At 40.1% G+C, this 22,485-nt stretch overlaps 1 protein-coding gene across 5 annotated transcripts in view; it reads left to right on the forward strand.

Annotated features, from left to right (window-relative positions):
• Positions 1 to 22,485, forward strand: part of BEND7 (BEN domain containing 7) — a 102,689-nt gene that overhangs the window by 37,434 nt on the left and 42,770 nt on the right. For all 5 annotated transcript variants that reach the window (XM_080677473.1, XM_080677471.1, XM_080677472.1 and 2 more), the window contains exon 6: positions 10,265 to 10,490. In XM_080677473.1, coding sequence (XP_080533599.1) covers positions 10,265 to 10,490 — 226 coding nt within the window. The remainder of the gene's footprint in view (positions 1 to 10,264; positions 10,491 to 22,485) is intronic.

Genomic DNA, 22,485 nt, shown 5'->3' on the forward strand with positions numbered 1-22,485 from the left:
ATATATATAAGTGGGTGGGAAATGTGTATTTAAAGATGGACTCTGAAAAACACACAGCATTGGAAGAAGTAGATCCAAAGTTGTAGGATTGGGCAAGTGGTAGCAGATAATGATATAAAAGTAGGGCAGGGCCAGATAGTGAAGGACATATAATGTCTTGCCAATGCCCTTGGTCTTAATCTCATGGGCACTTGGGAACTATTGCAAGTTTCAAGTAGAGAAATAATCATACCTGTGTTTCAGAATGGAAAGTGGAACAATGTTGTGGATGGAGAGAAGATACTAGACACAAAGAGACCAGAGGCAGATAATTACAGTCAGCCAGGCAAGAGATTGGGAGGGTCAGTACACAAGCAGTGAGCCTGAAGAGAAAACATGAGAGACATTTAGGAGGTACCCGACTTGGTAACTCAGTAGGAAGTAACCCCCAATTTCTATCTTGGAAAACTGGGTTGCTTACATGAGTACTAGATGGTCCTGACTTCTTTAATTGAGATAGGAAAAGAAAGCAGAAGCAGCCTTCAACTCTGGATGGGAAGTAAAAGTTTGGAGTGCAGGAGAAAGATTAGAGCTAGAAGCAATGAAATATGACACACAAAACCTATGCTTTGTTACCTTTTTAAGTGTAAAAAATACTGTACATTTTTTTAAATTAATAATGGATTAATTTTTTTATGCTGTGACTTTTAGAGTGACCCAAATATAAATTTGTATCTCTATGCACAAACACAAACCTAAGCACACATGTGGGGCCATAGATGGTTGCAGGTAGAACACTGATAATGATTATCTGTGTTCAAAGGTAGAAAAAACAGTGAGCTCTAATCACAGCCAACTGCAGTGTCAATGCCTCAGTCTTGGGAACACTAAATGATATAGAATATGTGGGAAAATCCTGTTGCTGTGCCTTGCGTATAAAGGGTACTTAGTAAATGTTACTTAGTCTACAGGTGATGAAACATCTGCATTTGCATTAAGCACAATATCTATCTATATAAAAGGCTAATATGCAAAGTGTCCCCTTGGGAGTTCGACTGGGAGACCAAGAGTTTGATCGCTTGCTATGACGTGCGCTGACCACCAGGGGTTGGCGCGGAATGAAGGAAGGCCCTGGCTGGCAGCTGGCAGCCAGCAGTTGGGGAAGGAAGGCCTCGGCCAGCAGCTGGAAGGCCCCAATCAGCCCTGATTTCTGGTCAGACCTAGGGACCCTACCTGTGCACGAATTTCATGGACTGGGCCTCTAGTATAAAATAAACATATGAAACTTTGGGTCTAGGACTTGGCTTTAATTTAGAACCCTCCCCTCAATTTAACTCCCATTTTCTCTTCTTTCCTTGTTACTGCCCTCCCCCCTCCCCACAACCCCCAAAGGCACCAGTATAATTTCAACAGTCCTTCCTTCTAGAACTTTCTATACTGGTTTGTAATATTTGTTTACTATCCTTTGCTAAATAATTTCTCACATTTCTTCCTTATTCTGAGGCATGATTATTATAGATAAGGACACCGTGTCATAAAAGACTTAAAGCACAAGTTCACACATCCAGAAGGGTGGAGCTGGTTCTCAAACCCAGGTCTGCAGTGAGCCCTTATCTGAGTGAGACTCAGGCACCTGCCCTAGCACATTTCTTGTACATGCCCAACACTTAGTAGCTGTTCACGGGATGATTGCTACACGAAGGGGAACTGGAAGGTTAGACTACAACTGTGTATTCTCTTTACTTAGGAGTTTCTGGGTAGGAGAATTTAATGGTTAAGGGTATAGGCTCTGAGATCAGGCTACTTGAGATAGAAGCTCAGCTGTGTGACCCTGAGCAAGCACACCTACCCTCACCTTCCTCAGCTTTCCCTCCATAAAATGGGGATAGTGATGTGCTGACCTCATAGAGTTGGCCTGTTGGAATAGTTAAATGAAGTAATCTATGTAAAATTCTTTGAATAGTACCTGGTTAATTTCAAGCTCCCAGTCAATACTGATTATTTTTAAACTTTAGTAGTCCTAGCTAAGTATCTTTAGAGGGATGAGTATAAATATTTGTTAAGTAAATTTATGTTTACATATAAGTGAACAAATATATATGAACAAATTGTGTTTTTTTAAAATGAGTGGCCAGAAATGTTTCTCTTTGGGGGCAGGATTATGTGACCCATATTAATTAGCTCATTAAACAAAATTGAAACCTAAATTATACCAACACAAAATCAGAAACTCCAAACCAAATTTTAGATTTAAGTATAATATTTAATTATTTTTTGACGCATGTAGTACAACCCAATAATCTAGTGGTATTCAGACAAGACAGTTGTGAATTTTTTACAGTTTCTTTTTTTTCCTGCTTAGTTGGATATATTAGTTTGTGTTTTTTAGGGCAGATGTACATGGCTTAGGTTTGTTCCATTGTTGTTGCTTCTTGTTTGGCTTGTTTTTTGGTTTTGGTGAAACACTAGGATCAGTTTTTTTAAATACTGTTAAATGTTTTTTAAAAACATAAAAAACACTTTTCTATTTTTGTAACAGTGAATATTTTCCAGTAAATCCTAAATTACACAAAAGTTATCAGAGGATAAATCTAAAGACATCCATCAATTTAAGATATTTTTGTTAGTGTTTCTTTTATGTCATTATTAAGTAATTTAAAATGCATTGGTGCTTTCAATAGAAGTGACTTCTGAATTCAGAATCTGTTTTCTTAACTTCTTCTTAGCACAATAAATAAAGCAATTCACTGGGAACTAGTAAAGCAAATCAACCAGGCAAGCCGTTTTTAAATTTATTCATTGACACATTGAATTAAGGCAGTATATGCTTGTTAGTGTAAGTTCCAACCTAGACTGCCTGGGTTCAAATCCTTACCTCATTACTTATTAGTTGGGTAATTTTTATAAGTTACCTAATGTCTCTAAACTTTAGTTTTTGCATCTGAAAGTTACTTCTAAGCAGAGGGAGACCACTTCATAGGCTGAGAGTTAAGTTAGGAAACCCATGGAATGTGTGTTACTAGGGCCTGGAATATAGTAAGTAGCAAATAGTAAGCCACTCTGAAACTTGCCTAGATAACCTGCCAAGTATGCAAACTATTGTGTCTAATTTATTAACTTACAATTGAAAATCTGGGGCTAGTTCCCACTCTGAATATTCATACATTTATTTTTACTCTTTTAACCTATGATCACATATAGCTTTTTACATATCTTACTAAAATTTGGCATCGATAATCCTACCTAATAAAGAGGGAATATGCTAATTGACTGTCACACCCTCACAAAGATGGCAGCACCCCCAGCCAGTAAGGAGGGAATATGCTAATTGGCTGTCACTCCCACAAAGATGGTAGTGCCCACAGCCACAAAATGGCGGCACCCAGTCCCCTCAGCCCCGCCAGGGCGGCAGGCGCGCAGCACAGCTGGGCCCGCCCCTAGGCAGGTCTGGCTGCTCGTGCCTGCCTCCGGAGTCCTCCAGTCCCCTCAGCCCCCCAGCCGCCCAGGGCTGGCCCGAGGCACAGGCAAGCCTCGGATGTCGGCTTCCCAGCTACCCAGGGCCACACGAGGCTCAGGTAACCAGGGCCGGCTGAGGCTTGCGCTGCTGGCAGTGGCAGCAGCAGAGGTGTGATGGGGGCATCGCTCTCCCCTGATCGCCGGGTTGCCTCCCACCCCTGAGGGCTCCTGGACTGTGAGAGGGGGAAGGCTAGGCTGAGGGACCCACCTCCAGTGCATGAATTTTCATGCACCAGGCCTCTAGTATCTTATATAAAAAGCCTGTATCAGAAATGTTCCCTCTGTGATTAACTTGTATCATTTCTTTCAAATTATTTTACATATTTTTCTTTAGATTATACAAAGAAGTCACATAATATTCTCAGAGGGCCTTAAGGAAGAAAAAATTTAATTTACCTGGTCAGAGGATCTCTTATCCACAGTAGGTTTTGACCCAAACTACAGTTGCCAACCCCCCACATAGTAAAAAATCCACGTGTAACTCTTGACTTCCCCAGAATTTAACTACACAGTTGTTTCTCAGTACCTGAGGGGGACTGGTTCCAGGACCCCCTGTGGATACCAAAACCCACAGATGCTCAAGTCCCCTATGTAAAATGGCAGAGAACAATACATGCGGTAAGCTCTTCACATCCTAGGACTCCCAACCATAGATCAAAAACAGCACAGGGATTTATGGGAAAAAAATCCATGTGTAAGTTGACCTGCACAGTTTCAAACCCATGATATTCAAGGGTCAGCTTACTTCTAAGCAGAGGGAGACCACAACTGAAATGGAAAGAGAAACAAGATAATTAATGTTCACATACCTGGGTCCAGAAGCATTTTCAAGAGTCCTTATGACTACATGCAGTTTTTGCCTCCAGAACTTCACTCAGTGTCAGATGTAATGCCACTGGATAAGGAAAATTCAACATGTGATACATTATTGTGCTGAGTGGCTGAGGTACATGGGATGCATGAAAATCCAAATTTATAGTGGGAATTCAGACTCTTAGCTCTTAAAATAATGACTATAAGTGTCATAAATTATGCCTCACACTTTGGATGTCACCATTCAAAGATCTTAAGTACTCAATAGAATATATTGAAACATTACTTCAGTAATGAATAGAGTCTGAAAATTGGTGTGCTAACTATCTGTCTTCATGGGAGTATCAAATAGTGATTCTGTCCAAGGAAGTCTAGTTTTTAAAAGGATATTCATTTGGAATGCTGGTTTCTGTCATAGCCATGATTAGTAAGCAGAGAGATCTCATTTAAACTAGAGACAGTAAACAAAAAAGAGATTCAAAGATACAATTAAAGAGTTTAGCCTGTTTTTAAATATATATACAAAGATGTGGGTCATTAGATGGTAGTAATCCACTGTGTGGTTATATTTATAAAATGGAGAAAATAAAAAGTTTTCATGTGAAAATTTGAGATTATCTTTTCTTCATTATCTCAGAAAGTGAAGCTATTTTTAAGAAATTGGTTTGCATCGTGTTGTGTTGTAGATATAATGTTAGTGTTCATTCACCACCAGCTAAGAAATCTGCATAAGAGAAAGGACCTGAAGAGCAAGAAGGGGGCAGAGATTCGTCATCTTTGCTCTGGCTGCTGCCTCAACTAACAAAACTGACTCCCTTATACAGGGTGCATAACGGGGCAAGTTCATGTTCCTTGATCTGGAAAGAATGCTGCAAAAAATATTTTTCTGGCAATAGAAAGTGGAACAGAAAACATTGACAACTTCTGTTTTGGGATAGTGTCTCAGAAAGCAAAATACTATTATGATCTCACAGGGAGTCTCTTGGCTCCATAGAAACTTCCAGATATTTAGATTTAGGACTCACAGCAGATGGCAGAATCAGCAACCGCATCTCTGCCCCCTGAATCCTATATCCAGGGCCTGATGAAATGCTATCTTGTCCCCTCCTGTACTCCTTCACTCCTCACCAGTCAAATGCTGCCTAATGCTCTGTACCTCTCTCATATGTAGCACTTACCACTTTCTACTTTGCAAGGTAGGTATTTGTGTATGTGTCTCATCTGCTGAGTCTGACCTTAAACTCCTTACACATGGATGGTGCTCAATAAGTAGATACTGATTCAGGCAGGTCCATGTTCTCTGGGTACTCTGCTCTGAGTTAGTGCAGGTACTGTTATGAAAAGACTGGGATACTGAACCACGACTCAGACTTTCAAACCCACTTCTTCATGAATACAGGGATAAAAAATTGCTAAATACTAGTCACGTTGAGTGAATTTCTACATAGCTTTTTGTGTGTTCTAACAAATATCTATCAGGCACTAACTGGAGGGTTGGCACTCTGAATACAAAAGAATGCACAGGAAACCATGCATTCGATGGCGGCATAGGTAAACACCTAAACTGCTGCCTCACACAACAATTTCAAAACTACAACTAAAAGACAAAAGGGATATCATCCAGAACCACAGGAAGGCTGGCTGAGTGGAAATTCTACAACTAGAAGGAAAGAAAAAAGCACACGGAGACTCAGAGAGCTGCAAAAGGCTGAGGTACGGAGACACGCGCACAGAGAGGATGGGCGCTGAGTGCCTGGCTGGGTTTCTCTAGCGGGAGGGAGACAGAAGCTCCCAACTGCACTGAAACCCGGTTCTGACTGCACTGAACCCCATTTCTGGGTGAGATCCAAGGGACCCAGACTCATATGGGGGGAATCTGGACTGTCAGGAAAAGAGAAAAGCTCACGAAAACTCAGGGGAGCTGCAAAAGGCAGAGGTCTGGAGGTAAGTGCACACAGAGAGGAATGACTTCTGAGTGTGCCACTGGCTTTCTCTAGTGGGAGGGAGACGGAAGCTCCCGACTGCGCTGAACTCCATATCCGGTGAGAATCTGGGAATCCAGATTCATTGGGGGGGAAACTGGACTGTCTGGCAGCGGGCGAAACTCGAGGGCGGCTTTCTCTCAGAGGTGCTTGCAGCGATTACCATGGGACACTGAGACACAGGGGCCTCATAGAGCAGGGCTGACAAGAAGCCAAGGCTGTCTGCTCAGCCCTGAGACTCCGCCCCATCCAAGCTGAGCACAGAGACTTTTGCAATTTTGCAAGTCTTGTCCCATAAGGCTGTCTCCAGCACAGAGGTTCTCCCGGCGTAGACACAGCTGATCCTCACAGCCAATTGGCCTGGAGGTCATTTCCTCCCAGTGATACCAACAACAGTCAAGACTTAACTCCAGCAAGGCTGTGCACACAGTCCACAAAGGGGTGCACCAAGAGTGTTCACCTCAGGTAACTGGGGAGGCTGAGCCACTGGGCCCTTAGGACACCTAGCACACAAAGCTACTCTACAAACTCAGGGAAGCAACAAAAATGCGGAGACAAAGAAACAGATCACAAATGAAAGAAATGGAGGAAAGCAAATGACTGGATATAGAGTTCAAAACCACGGTTATAAGGTTTTTCAAGAATTTCCTGGAAAAGGCCGATAAATTTAGCGAGACCCTCGAGGATATGAAAAAGGACCAACTAGAAATTAAACATACACTGACTGAAATAAAAAAATATTATACAGAGACCTAACAGCAGAATAGAGGGACGCAAGAATCAAAGGTTTGAAATACAAAGAAGCAAAAAACACTCAACCGAAAAAGCAAAAAGAAAAAAGAATCCAAAAATATGAAGATAGTGTAAGGAGCCTCTGGGACAACTTCAAGCATACCAACATCAGAATTATGGGGGTGCCAGAAGCAGAGAGAGAGCAAGAAACTGAAAACCTATTTGAAGAAATAATGACAGAAAATTTCCCCCACCTGGTGAAAGAAATAGAGAAGTGCAGAGAACCCCAAACAAAAGGAATCCAAAGAGGACCACACCAAGACACATCATAATTAAAATGCCAAGAGCAAAAGAGAGAATCTTCAAAGCAGCAAGAGAAAAACAGTTAGTTACCTAGAAGGGAGCACCCATACGATTGTCAGCTGATTTCTCAACAGAAACTATGCAGGCCAGAAGGGAGTGGCAAGAAATATTCAAAGTGATGAATAGCAAGAACCTACAACCAAGATTACTCTATCTAGCAAAGCTATCATTCAGAGCTGAAGGGCAGATAAAGAGCTTCACAGATAAGAAAAAGCTAAAGGAGTTCATTACCACCAAACCAGTATTATATGAAATGCTGAAGGGTATTCTGTAAGAAGAGGAAGAAGAAGAAAAAGGTAAAGATAAAAATTATGAACAACAAGTAAATCTAAAAATCAAGTGAATTAAAAATCTGATGAACAGAATAAACTGGTGAATATAATAGAATCAGGGGCATAGAAAGGGAGTGGACTGACAATTCTCACAGGGAAAGGGGTGTGGGGGGTGCGGGAAGAGACTGGACAAAAATCATACACCTATGGATGAGGACAGTGTAGGGGAGGTAAGGGCTGAGGGTTGGGTGAGAACTGGATGGAGGGGAGCTATGGGGGAAAAAAGAGGAACAATTGTAATAATGAACAATAAAGATTTATTAAAATAAAAAAAAAAAAGATTGCACAGTCTGATGAGAAACACAAACTCCCAACTAGATGGATGCAGTGTGGAAAGGGCCATAAACATAGCTCATAGGAAATACTGTAAGTGTGTGAAGAAGGGAGTGGCTAGTTCTGCCTGGTTGCTAGGAAACCAAGTCCTACAAGGTGAGTCGCAGGGGAGGTTCTGGGAGTCCCAGAGATCAGGTGGCTGAGTGTTCAGAGCCTGTGTGATGGTTTCAGAGTCACAGGAATGAGACAGGTCGGCATCTTTCCATTCCCTCTTGGAAGTTTAAGAGCATCTGTTTCTCCCTAGACCCTCAAATAGTTGGGAGTAGCTATTTCTACAAAGTAGGCAGGGATTCTTTTTCTTTTTCTTTTTCTTTTTTTTTTTTTTTTTTTTTTGCATGGCTTTCAAATGATACAGAAGCACTTGGCAAAAACCTGCAATCAGTTCATTTAGAACGTAAGTTCTAAATGCAGCCATAGAATGTGCAAAATAAAATTCTGCTTATGAACAAAACTTGGTCTGAGATTATGGTGGTAAAATTCTCTCAACCCTAATATTTCTACGTTGAATCATTTGACACATAAGCACCGCGTGCCTGGGGTGTGTCAGCTTCTGCTCTAGGATTCGGGGTCCAGCCCCAGCTCCCATCTGCCTCCTCTGCCGACCTTTTCCCAAAGCAAGATGCAAAAGTCGGGAAACCGTCTGACAGCACTGTTTTCATAGTGATATTTACCAAGCATTCAGAAACCAAACGTTGAATGGCAGAGTGAAGCTGAGAAATGAGATGTCTTTCTGGACGACGCAGTCGGGAATTCCATTTGGGAGGGGCAGGGCCCAAACTCCTTCCCACATCATCTGAATAATTTAAGCCCTTCTCTGCTCCCTCTTCACTCTGACCATAGTGTGCTAGGCCTTTTGAAAAGCAATAGGACAAACAAAAATAATAATTCCTATTTTTCTCTCCAGGAGAAATAATCCCAAATCCTCATGTTTCTAATATGATTTAGAAAAATCTAAAGTATTGCCAGGTTTGTGAAGTAATAAGTGTGATAACAGAATAAGCTTTTATGATAAATCTTACTTGAGATTTCCTTCTGACCTTTTTTTAAATGAAAGTTTACCAGTTGAATTTCTTCATATTAAAGTTATTTTAAAGTCACGTTATGACCAACAGATTATGACTAATGAGTTTTTATCCATTGGACAAGAATTTATTGAGTGCTTACTATGTGCCAAGCCCTACAGATACAAAGTCGGAGTTCCAGGCATCAGGAAGGCCCACAGTCTAATAAATAATTTTAATACAGTGTAATACAATTATGTAAGCATGTCAGATAATTAGCGGTGACAAAGAACACACTGCCACCTCTTTGAGAAGGAAGGAGTTAGGAAAGGTTTTGAAAAGGAAATGATGTGAACGGGTGGAAAGATGAAAGGCGAGTTATAAACATTCAGGTCGTGGTGGCAGAGAATGTGTTCTTAGTGTCTGAGCATATTCAGTAGAGTCTAAGTTGAAAGGCACCGTGTAGATCTTCCGGTCCAGTGTCCCAGTCATGAAATCCCTGACAGGGAAGCATTGTGACTGATGCATTCATTTTCCATTGGTGCTCTGGGTATAGCTTCACACTCCTTCCAAAACTAGGGGTCGGTTAGATTTGAACTGCCTGGGGCACCTGTCTATCATTTACATTTATTTCATATATTAGTTTACATGAGTTTTCATTGGAGAGAAATAACACAGTTCTGTAGCTAAAAACTACTGGCCTAGTACAAAGAGCATGGACATGTGGGAGAGTCTCTTATTTGTGTCCTTAGCAAACAAAATTCAATTGTTTCATGTAGGAGAAAGTGATCTGTCAACTGTAAGGCACTGAGTATATTTAAATTATTTTTAAGTCATTTGGGCCTGAGTTCCCTCATTTAAAAAATTAGGGTGTTTTACCCAGAAGTCTCAAGTCCCCTGTAGCTGTAGAATTATGTGATTTGTGATTACCCAGCTTTCCCTTGGCTAAATCTAAAGACAGGAATGCTTTTTCAGTGTACTCCTTCCATTGCTTTTGACAAGACATAACATTGAAATTAAAGCATCTTGTTTTGTGAATTATAAATAGTAATTAGTTTTGTAAATTGCAAATACACACAAAGCTGAGATGAGACGGTGTGGTTCATAGGCTATGGACATTGTAATGGTTAGTAATGTTTGTTTGTTGCACATATGCCCAAAGTCAAATGCTTCAAATCTTGCTTTTAATAAAATATTTATGTTCTTTTGGTAGCCAGAAGTGCAACTTGCTGAAGGCTTTGATGTGTTTATGCCTAAATCTCAGCTGGACTCTATATTGTCAAACTACACTCGCTCAGGAAGCCTTCTGTTTAGAAAACTGGTGTGTGCGTTTTTTGATGACAAGACTTTGGCTAACTCCTTACCCAATGGGAAGAGGAAAAGAGGACTCAATGACAACCGGAAAGGACTAGACCAAAATATTGTGGGTGCAATAAAAGGTTGGTCTGCATCATTTCATTTTATGGGTTCTTCGTTGAGCTTTGTTTCATTCCATAAAGATGCAGCTGAAATTGTAGTAGACTAAGTAGAGGCTCATTTAATAGGCCGTTGGCAGTTTACCCACTGGCATGGTTTTTGAGTGTGAGCTCTGTAACTCACCACTCTAAATACCACTAGAATTTGGTAATGTTCTAGTGATGTTCATCTATTAAAATAACAATTTAAGAACTAGTGTAATCTGCTGCAGAACTAAAAAGAAGTTGATTCTTAATCGATTTTTAAAATGAAGATATTTTTCCTCTCAGTAATTTCTAACTAAGAACTTCATCAAATTTCAACTTAAATTTTTAATTGTAATTAAGAATAAAACTATGATTTTTTAAAAAAAATAAACTGTTGTCTCCAAAGGTCAGAAGTTGCTTTGAGAAGGTCATTGCTTCCAAAGACATTTTAAATGTAAATGAACCCACTATGAAACCAAACCATGTGCATCTCTACACACTCCTGGTCTCCTCTGCTCTCCTGGCTTTGTGACATGGAGTCATGCCAGGTACATGCAAAGAAGACCATGGGTGTCTTCCCTTCAGCCCCTGTGAACATGTGTCTGAATTCCACCGCATTACAATAGCCATGCAGGTGCATGTATGAGTCGATACTCATTTATATCCAGATTCATATCTTAGACCTATTTCTTAATTTTAAAATGTTCTTGCTTAGGGCTCTGATAAATGTTATTTTAGGTAATAGAAGTATATAAGTGTTATTTTTTAAATGAATGTAAATTAATTCTCAACTATAAACACAACTACCATGAAAATGGAATTGTGCATCAGGCCTTAATGATGACTAGAATCACTGCCTCAGTTCCTGCATTTTTGGCTTGGGGGACTGGGACTGGATACAGAGGTTCTTTCCTCCCCACGCCTGGGCCCGTTATTCTGCAAAATGAGCAAAGTAATTTAATAGTACTGAAGGATACTTGGAAACCTACAGTGAACTTCACAAAGTAATATGATTTTTAAATGGAGTCAGCAAGTTCCAGATACCTTTTGTTATGGCCAGAAGGACATAAGCCTTCATTAACAGAAAATTTTTCATTCTCCAACAGAATTTTTTTCACTTAGAAGTTATAGTTGAGTTGTACTAAGTAAGAAAAACTACAGAGATATCACAATCGGTGTCATTTCTGAAAAGAATGATTTGGCCTGAAGTGACACTAAAAAGATTGCAGGCTTTGGGAATGGTCAGTAGTGACCAGGACTTGAGGTGAAGATTTAATGTGGCTGCGGGAGACAGGAAGGTCAAGGCTGGTGCTGCTTTTCATTGCTGAAGCTTTGAAACACTGAAATGGAGCCAGGATTTGTTTTAATTTTCTGTTTTTGGGGGGACAGTATATTAAGATTATAAAAGTGTTTGGAAATTGAGGAAACATAAATGACCATGTTCCAATTTAACAATAGAAGAGTTACCCTAATAATAGATGGTGATGAAATATATCATTACTAATAGACTAATATGGGTTTATACTACTGTTTTCAAGCTAACTGGACATCACACAGTAGTTTAAAAATGTGTATTATAAACAGAAATAGAGAAGATGCCTTAATTTTCTTCACAGCCCTACTCTTTAGCTAGAAATAAATATGGCAATGAGGTTTCTGCTCCCTTTGCATAATAAAAGTTATTCAAATCAAAGAACTTAAAATTTCTATACACTTCTTATATTATTTTTAATTATCATTAAAATTATTTTAGAACAACAAAATAACTATGAAATAGGCAGAAATCTACCCATAAGCCACCATAACCTAAGTCAACAAATATATATTCATTTGTTTCCTTGCAGTGATTATTCATAGACTTTTTTTTGTTTTTTTCCTGATTACAAAAATAATACATGTTTGTAAAAATTCCAAACCATAAAAAAGGTATGCTGAAAGGCCTCCATAATTTCACCCTGCAGAGGTTACTGTGTACTTTCCTACAATCTTTATTTAAAGTATGAATGCGCTATAGTTTGTCTTTCTTATAAGAACATTCTCTTTGTACTTACTGGTCAGCTAGCATTCTCACCTGATTGATTCTGATTATTTCTTGTAAGTATCTTGAGGACAAGCTTTTTCTTAAATATTTTTTATTACTTGTTGCACTTTACTGAGCTTTGTACAGAGTAGGATTTCTGAAAATACACAACAGGTGAGTGGATAGAAAGGATTTTATTTTTCATCTTGACTTTAGCCTAAATTTATTGACCTATTGGGTCTAACACTCAACATGTATCCTTTTGTCTTCTCACAACTCATTTGTAATGATCAACATCAAAACGTTGTTATAAATTTCTACTGGTTAATAAATTGTCATGAAAGCAAAAAAAAAAAAAATAGAAACCAAAATTGAATATAAATTTGAATACATTTCTCTTAATTCCCTAATACTTTTTTCCTTTGCATATTACACTTTAAAAGTTTATTAACCACCCTAACCAGTTTGGCTTAGTGGATAGAGCATTGGCCTGTAGACTCAAGGGTCCCAGGTTCGATTCCGGTCAAGGGCATGTACCTTGGTTGCGGGCACATACCCAGTGGGGAGTATGCAGGAGGTAGCTGATCAATGTTTCTCTCTCATTGATGTTTCTAACTCTCTATCCCTCTCCCTTCCTCTCTGTAAAAAATCAATAAAATTTATTTTAAAAAAAAGTTTATTAACCTACATATTGTAATATAAAGTGATTTTTGGAAGTAGCTATTAATTGAACATCTTTTAAAATAATTATATTCCATTTTTCTTGCTATTAGTAGAGAGAAAAAGAAAAATTTATTTCCCTAACCCAGGTCTTTTGAACCTGAGCAAACTGGGAAAGTGATAAAATCATTTCTTTCTACATAACAGTGACAAGGCTACTTGTGTTACTACTGCAGACTTTGAAAAGATTTTGCAAATATTAAATACTCAGTCTTCCTTTCTCTGTCTTTTGAGATAATGCACCAATACTGTATTAATGTGAAATGTTCTGCAACGTAGGAATATATGAAGACTGGTAGATTTTATAAAATCTGAGAAGTAAAAATAACAGTGGAGTCTGGATTTTGTTTCAAAGTGATTAGGTTGGCTAAGACAGCAATGGGAAAAGAAGTGAATGGAAACCTCTAAAATGCTTTAAATAGGAACAGAAATGGACTGAAAAAGAAAAGAATTTATTGTATAATAAATATAGAGCTCTCTGTAGTGATAATTAATATTCCCCATGACAGTATCTTGAAAATAAAATAGAATCCTTTTTGTAGAGATCACACTTTTCATATAGTCTCATCTGTTTTATGGTGGCTGACAGATACTGGTAATTCATTAAAAATTCATTTATAGGTATGACCCAAGGATCCTTAATGAGTAGTACACCTTTGAGTTCAACTGGGAAGAAGCAGTGTATGCTCTTATTAAGTGGAGTCTGAGGTCTTAGTGCTGATGATAGTTCAGCATCTTTGATTTAATTTGGAATTGATTTTATAGCCAGAACACAGAAGGGGAGGTTAGTGCCCTGTTATGCTCTACTCACTTCATGCTGTACCTGCTGAAGACCATCTGATTCTTGATATAATTTACCAGGAGACCATGAGTTAGAGCCACCTAAATAGTGATGGAATCATTGGATCTCTGAATGCTCTGCAGAAAATATAGTTACCGCAAAGCCATTTTTAGAACATGGGTTATGATTTTTAGTTCAGCTTCATAGACATTAGCTGAGAAAATTTTATTAGTATCAAACTACATTAGATTCTTAAATCCTCTTACATTCAATGGAAATTACATACGCTTGTCAAGTTAAAGAACTGGTCAACTGCTCTTTATTTTACTCCAGGCAACACACACCTGCTATACACACTCCTGTTCTCCTGGAGAGCGGTCAGTATGATGGTCTGCCAAGGCACACACCAGGCATCAGAGCAGCCCTGGGAGGGAGCACTCCTTGGATAGTGTACTCCAAAACTGAACTGTGCTTCTGACAAGACTAGAGGCCCGATGCACAAAATTTGTGCCTGGGTAGGGTCCCTAGGCCTGGCTGGCGATCAGGGCCGATCTGTGGGGCTACCAGTGGGGTGATCTGGGGGCAGCACTGGCCCACTCGCTGGCTGGCCCCACCCCCTGATCGCCCTGCCGCCATCAGTCGCCTCCCTCTGTGGAGCAGGGCAGTCGGGGGGCAGGGAGGCTCACTGGAACCCACCTTGGCTGGCCTAGGGCCTGTGGGCTGGGGGCACCTCCTGCGTTGAGCATCTTCCCCTGGTGGTCAGTGCACATCATAGCGACTGGTGGTTCCACTGGTCTTTCTGCCGTTCAGTTGATTTGCATATTAGGGTTTTATTATATAGGATTAGAAAGCACTGCCCTGGCTGGTTTGGCTCAGTGGATAGAGCGTTGGCCTGTGGACTGAAAAGTCCCGGGTTCAATTCCAGTCAAGGGCATGTAACTTGGTTGTGGGCACATCCCCAGTGGGAGGTGTGCAGGAGGCAGCTGATAGATGTTTCTCTCTCATCGATATTTCTAGCTGTCTATCCCTCCCCATTTCTCTCTGTAAAAAATCAATAAAATATAAAAAAAAAAGCACTGACTACAGTTTACTTCCCCCTTCATAGGCTCTGCTGAACTGAGCACCAAAACCTCTCATTTCATTTCAGCATCTCTCAAGACTTACAGAGCCCATATTTGTCACTTTAGAAAACCTTTCTTTTTTATTTTTACTGCCTATCATTGTTCATTTCCTTGGATTTAATCAAGAAAAGTGAATAGCTTTTTTCTATCTTAATCTCACATAGACCTAAATTAATTTGGTTGGGGTATAATTTACATCTAACTTGTTATTTCTTGATAGTAACTTCTGGGTTTTCTCAGAACTCTCTGTAAGAACGAGGCTGAAATATCAGCTTGCATTTGAATATCCTTACAATGTTGATTTTATTTTCACTTACAGGAGAGGAAACTAAGACTATGAGAAATTAGTTAACTAATTAGTTAATTAATTTAATTAACTTAAACAGCTAGTAAGTGGTAGAGCCAGAATTTAACCCCAGGTCTCTCTGACCCTAAAGCCACTGTCGCATGTTTCATTCCTTTTAGGAGTATTTGAAAAGGAAGAAAGGTATCCCAATTTTAAATTTCTATCTTAAAATTTAGCATTTTGGATTCTTTAGAAATTTCACTAGAAGACTGTCATATTACTTACTTAAAACAACCAGTCAATTATTGTATATGCAGAACATACTCAAAGTGAATTTGAGGGTAAAGTACAGCCATGCCTTAACTTATTCACTAGCTTCCAGGGCAGGTCTTTCCTTGAAGACAGTGAGAATCAGTCCCATCATGCAAGGAGGAAAACAGAAGTGTGACCCCTTCCCTCAGGAAGGAGACACTTCTGAGACTCTCCTAGGACACAGAACCACAAAGAAAGAGCTTGGAAGTCACACTGCATCTAAGTAGTCTTTCAAAGGATGTAAATTAAATTCTAGTTTAATTGTTTGGCAGTTGGAACCCATTGATGAATGCTTTAATTCAAAAATCCTTTCGGAAGATGAATAATCATTGTCAACTCATCTGCTCATATTTTTACTTATCAGATCAGCTTCAAACAGGATAGAGCTGCCTAGTATATAACAACAAAATAATATATAACAATGTATAATGACATCAGACACATAGCTTGTCTCTCAGCTCTGTTTATAACTCCTGCCCAATGGTGGTTGTTTTTATCTTCCCACTTTTCAGAGAGGTGATGTTGACTCTTGGTCATTCTATACGAAGAGCATATGTTCAGTCCCTTCACAGCAGCTTTCATATTCTAGTGTGCATCAGCATTACCTGATGTATTGGTTCAAAATTCAGATTTTTAGGTTGCATCCTTAGAGAGTTATTTCATAGGTAGCCCCAGAAATCTGACTTGAACAAGCAGCTGCAGGTGACTGACACGGGTGTTCAGACCACCCTGGAGAAGCACTGCCACCCCAGCTCCTGATCATAACAGCCCATTCGGGCAGCATGCGATAGCCCTCCTGTGAAACTCTTCCTTACGCTGTTCCTTAAGGACACCCCCTTTTCTGAAGGCTGCCCTACTTCTCTCTTGGAACAAAGGGGAAAATAGCATGTGTCAGCGTCCCTCATCCTTTGAACCTCTGGGGCTTAAAATGATTTTTTCTGTCATGTCACAAAGGGTCCTGGCTTCAGACTTGCCCACAGTGCCTCTCCAGGACTTGACTGGGACTGCCTGCTTCACCATGCTGGAAGGAAGGCGTTCCAGACTTCAGCACGACTTGAACGGACGAATCACCAAACAAATGCTGTATTGTTTTCTTTATGGCCTTGTCATTGCAGACTTGAAAAAAAGTGTAGTCTCCACTCTAGGCCAGTTCTCCGCCAGTCTCCCTGATTGCGTATTTGAAACCAAGTTTCTTCACCGAACTGTGTGATACAGAAGACGTGGTCTTTGCTGCTTTTCCAATACTGGATGAGTCATGAAAACACCAAAGTGTTAGCAGGACTTTCATTGACCTTGCAAACTTAAAAATCCTCAGCAGGCATGAAATTTCTGTCACAACACTAATGTGTACTGTCCACTCACTGTGAGGGAGGAACTAGTGGCATAAAGGCAAGTAGGATGTGGCCCCTGGTCTTAAGGAATGTGCATTCTCTAGACCGTCATCAGTGAGCCATAACACAGAAGCATACTCCCAGGTAGGAAAATAACATGTCAGGTGCCCAGTATGGAATGAGAGGAAAGCATAGAGGGTGTAAATCCCTCAGGAGAAGACCTCAGGAATAAGTGACATGTAAACTAGACCTTAAAGGAGGAGCACTATATCAAATGCAAAGAAAATGGAAAAGGCTTAACCACAGAATAAGTTTAATGAAGCTCAAATTAAATAATGCACTGGGTGAAAGCCTTTTGCCCCAGAACTATTTAAAGTCTGTTCTTAGTGATAGAGCTTGAGTCCTCGGCAACTGTTTACCTCCAGATTTTTAAATTCGTGAATATAAATACCAGTGAAATGGATGCAAATACAGTTTATACCCAGGGATTCTCAACCAGAGCTGTGCTTCTTAAAGTTGCTTCTGAAAGTTTCCTAGGCCCCATCCCAGACCTAATGAATCAGACCCTTGGGATTAGGGCCATAGCAAGTCAAAAGATTGCCCCTGCTTTGTCACTGACTTTCCCTAAGCCCAGAAAAGGAATCTTCCTCAAAGTTATAGATCCATCCTCTTGGTACATAAGGAAGAAATGGAAATGTAGAGAAATATGTTAAGAAGAAGGATATGGCTTTTCTTGATCTTTCTTTAGCCTGTCATATAATGGATGGGATCCAGTTGTGGATTAACTTGCAAGGATTGAACTTAATTCCCATTTACTGAATTCTTACAAAACCTGGGTTTTAACACCACTGTCAGAGTTGACAAAAACAGCTTTCTGTCAAAAGAGAGATGTTTCTGCCCTGGTGGGTTTGGTCAGTAGTTAGAGCGTAGGCCTGCTCACCGAAGAGTCTCAGGTTCAATTCCTGGTCAAGGGCACATACTTGGGTTGCAGGTTTGATCCCCAGCCCCAGTTGGGACATGTGAGGGAAGCAACCAGTTGATGTGTCTCACATCGATGCTTCTCTCTCTCTCTCTCTCCCTCCCTTTCACTCTCTCTAAAAATCAATGGAAAAGATAACCTGGGGGGCAAGGGGAAGAGAGGGGATTAACAGAGAGAGAGAGAGCCATTTCTGTAGCACGGAGGACAGGGCCAGCATGACTGCATTCCACATTACGGCACCCTTTCCATTGTTGATATTGTTGGTTTGCAAATTTATTATGACAATTTTCTGGCAGATGCCAGTAAAATGTCCTAAGGAAGGGACACCTTTATGAATGGCACCATATGGGCTAGCCATGGCCATGAACATAGAAAGCAGTGTTTTCTGCACAGCACATCTCCTTTTGCTTTAAATCCCTGAATTGTTTGGCTGATCTGAGATGCTCACCAGCATCTTGAGGTAATGCCACATGTCTCTTATTTTCTTTTTCATTGCAGGGAAGCAGAATTGTATAGTATGTCTAGAATTGGCCAGATTACATTCTTTATAGCTTTTCTCCTGGACCTATAGTTGGTACCATTAATCTGGCAAATGTTTCCATTCCATGAACAATTATTGACTGTCCCCTACAAGGTATGCATCAAAAATCTGAGAGACTCCAAGAACTGAACTTGGCTTATATTTTTGCCCTAAAGGTGCATATACAAATGATCAGGGGATGTTTGTAGTCACTGTAGTACTATTGGCTAATGATGAACCCACCAAAAAAAAGGATATATGTCAGCTTCTATTAAGGAAATCCCTTAAAAATCCATAGCCCTCCATTTAATATTGAACTGACAGTTGCATCGATTTTGGCTACCTTTAAGACATCTTTGAATAAGAGCAAGTGTGGCTGCATCTGTCAGCTTAAAAACACCTATAAGAGAGAGGTGCTGCCTCTTAGAATTAGTCAGGTTTTCCCACTGACTGCCCTACAGTCAAGTCTTCTGTTCCATTGACTGCATTTCCAGGTCCTTCCTTTCATCTAGCTCTTGGTTAGATTTTGACACCTCTCCAAGGCCAACTCCTGGTTTTACTCAGAACCTTAGTTAGCATCCCTTTATCAGCCCTGCCCTTTGGCACAAGTAAATTCAGTATTTGGTTAGTTTAAGTAGATCCTTCCCCACACCTCTTTATCACCACATGCACTATTTTAAATCAGCTTGTTAGGTACAACTAAGTGGGGACAAATCCCAATTAGAAATGTAGACAGAAGCGAGGAGTAAATGAGATGGTTGACAGTGGGGACTAAGACATGCAGGACATTCCAACTTAATCACAGGGCTTGGGGCCTGTCCTGGCCTCTTTCCAAGGAACTGGTGTGGTCCTTCTTACCCCCACACACAATGCATCACCTGAAAGGTGGATGGGGCTTCTGACACTAACACCCTTGCAGCCACATTCTTTTTGACAAAGACATCAACATTCTCCTACTTCGTAACTTGGAAAGCTCAGAATGAGCATCAATGCCTTTTTCTCCTTTACTGCTAATCCTGCTTACTAACGCTGCCCTGTCAGTTATCTGTGTCCTTCCTTGCTCATTCATTACTCTCCAGCTTCTCTCACACCTCCCTAGTCCAGCTGTGCATCACCTTGTCCCTGAAGTTCTGCAAAACAGTTTTTATTTTTTGAGATGTAATTGACATAACATCACATTAGTTTCAGGTGTATAACATGACTTGGTATTTGTGTATATTGCAAAATGATCACCACAGCATGTCTAATCAATGTCCATCACCATAAAACACTAAATATCCTCCCTGCCCTTCATTTTTCCCTTCCAAACCATACTGTAAACTAAGAGCCAAGTAACATTTGTAAAACAAAACTTTGTGACCTTTTTCTACTTAACTCCTCTTTGCCCACTAAATCAAGCCCAAACTCGGGCCTTTTCTAGACTTCACATAACTGGATTTCTCTCTCCTTGGAACTACCAGGTGAACCAGCCCAGCGTTGACACTATTCCTCAAGCATCACATGCTCATTTGAGACTTGGAGTTATGCTGTATTCCCAGGGCTACAATGCTCACCTCTCTTTGTAGACAAATCCAACTCATTCGTTATGGTCCAACCCAAGTCTCATTACCTCTACCATGAGACTTTCCCCAGTTACCCTAGACTGCATTGATTTCCCCTTTCTCCACATTTCTATAGTACGTTACTTGTACATAGTCCAGCAAATAAGTCTTGATTAAATTGCTTTGCTATTGGTGGCTTATATGGAGGAGGATTATATCATTTGTTTCCCAAACCGGGACACTTTTGAGAGTGAAAATGATGCTGTTAATCATTTCACTAGGAAAATAGGCATTTCCAGCTGTCCTGAATAAATCAAGATATATGGTCATCCTAGTTGTGTTTGGACATCTTGTCTTTCCAACAAGACTCTAAGCTTCTATGGGGCAGAGTCAATGTTCTGTATTTGATTTGCTTATTCCTTGGCACATAAAACAGTCCACTCACAGAACTAACGATTAAGAAATACAGGAGGGATGCCCAGCCAGTATATCTCAGTGGTTGAGCATCGACCTATGATCCAGGAGGTCATAGTTCAATTCCCAGTCATAGCACATGCCAGGGTTGCATCCCCAGTAGGGGATGTGCAGGAGGCAGCCAATCAATGATTCTCTCTCATCATTGATGTTTCTATCTCTCCCTCTTCCTCTCTCTGAAATCAATAAAAACATTTTAAATAAATACTAGAAGGAGAGATGGGGGGAATCAAGCAGTCAATTTACCTTCACTGAAAAAGGTGGTTTCTTAAAAATCAAAAGTCCACTCCACTCCACTGATATATGCAGGACACAAATGCCAAGATAGCCACACAACTTCTCCACGACAAGTTGGAAGAAGGCAGCTGAAATCAAGCAGGCAGAGTAGAAGTTTGAAGATTTGAAGAGACCACAGCAACAGAAATCAAGTGATGCACAGCATTTCAGGGTGATACAGATCTCGACAATAACAATATCAAGGGGATCCACATTTAAACCCAATTTGTATTCAGTGGGGGCTCTAAAAGCATTGATTATTGTTAATTATCAAAGAGGAACCTACACAATATGCAATGTGGAAGTTTATCATGCATTTGTTCAGAAAGTAATCATCTTCAGAAGGTTAAAGTATAATAATTGCATTGTGGGATTTTTATTTAAACCCAATAATAAAATCATAAGCAGGTTTAATGTGCCATTTCCTGTTTTTACCATCTCAAGACTTTATACATTGGTGTTCTTATCCATCCTTGTGTTTTTTAAACGTCATCATAGCAACTTTGTGCCTCAAAGAGAGAGTATCAAAGAAATATTTGAGAACTTTCTTATAATCAGACTCAAAATGTGAGCCTAAAATTTTCCTAGAGCTGACCTCAATTAGAAGGGAGTTGTCACCATTAAAAAAGAACAGAAAACAAAATCCTTCTTGTGAGGCGTCAGCCTGTTCCCAGCGCTCAGCATCTTCACCCTGATGGTGGCAGGGATGGGATGAGTGTATTGACCGGATGACCGGATTCTCATAGGCAGAACCCCCATCACCACCACTGTTCTCCTGACTCATCATTCCTATTCTTCCAACCTTGGCCATCTCTGAATTGGGGTAGTTGTGAGGGACAGGATGGTACTTGAACTTCCTGACTGTTATAGCTTACTCTGGTACTGTGGCTATCACTTCCAGACTTCTGGCTAGTGGATGAACTCAGTACCTCACGGAATGACTTGGAAAGTTCATATACCAAGAAACTCTAGCTTGAAAAGCTGAGAGAAAAGCCCAGTACTTTCTCGTCCATTTATATAAAGAACCGATAGAAACAGATGTATTCTGTAAAGCAGTGCTTTGCAAAGAGGAGCGTTGGTGTACGTGTGGTTTTATGCCATTTCCCTAATAACTATTTGAGTTGATGATTCCCAATCTTTTCAGTTTTATTTCACTTGAGCCTCAGTTACTGGTCTGTAAAATAAAGGAGTTGTGTACTATGTCCAAGATGCCTTCCAAGTAGAATTTCTATCAATCTCTGAAGTATGTCTCTTTGCCAAAAAAAAAAAAAAAAAAAAGGCATAAAGAATAAGGTACCATTACATCAGAGCTTGTTGTTGCCCAGATCTTAATATTTAGCAGATATAATTTATCCCCGTGAAATATACCAAACATTTAGATAACCATATGTTGTAACTTATCTGGCCAAAAGAAAGTGCCCATCGTGTTCCTAATAGCTATATTATAAATAAGCTCTGCTGTGGGCTTTTGTAAATCGAAGCAAATTAAAATTAACTTTATTTAATTTGAGAAACCACTGAAGGCACTTTGTGTTAGACAGAGGTGCCATTGTACTGAAAACCGAACAAAGGAAGACAGGGATGTTGTTCTTTCCCTCCAGACGACTCTGGCCTCAAATACTTGAGAATCT

The sequence above is a fragment of the Plecotus auritus genome, assembly GCF_963455305.1.
Source record: "Plecotus auritus genome assembly, chromosome: 1".
Lineage (NCBI taxonomy): Eukaryota > Metazoa > Chordata > Mammalia > Chiroptera > Vespertilionidae > Plecotus > Plecotus auritus.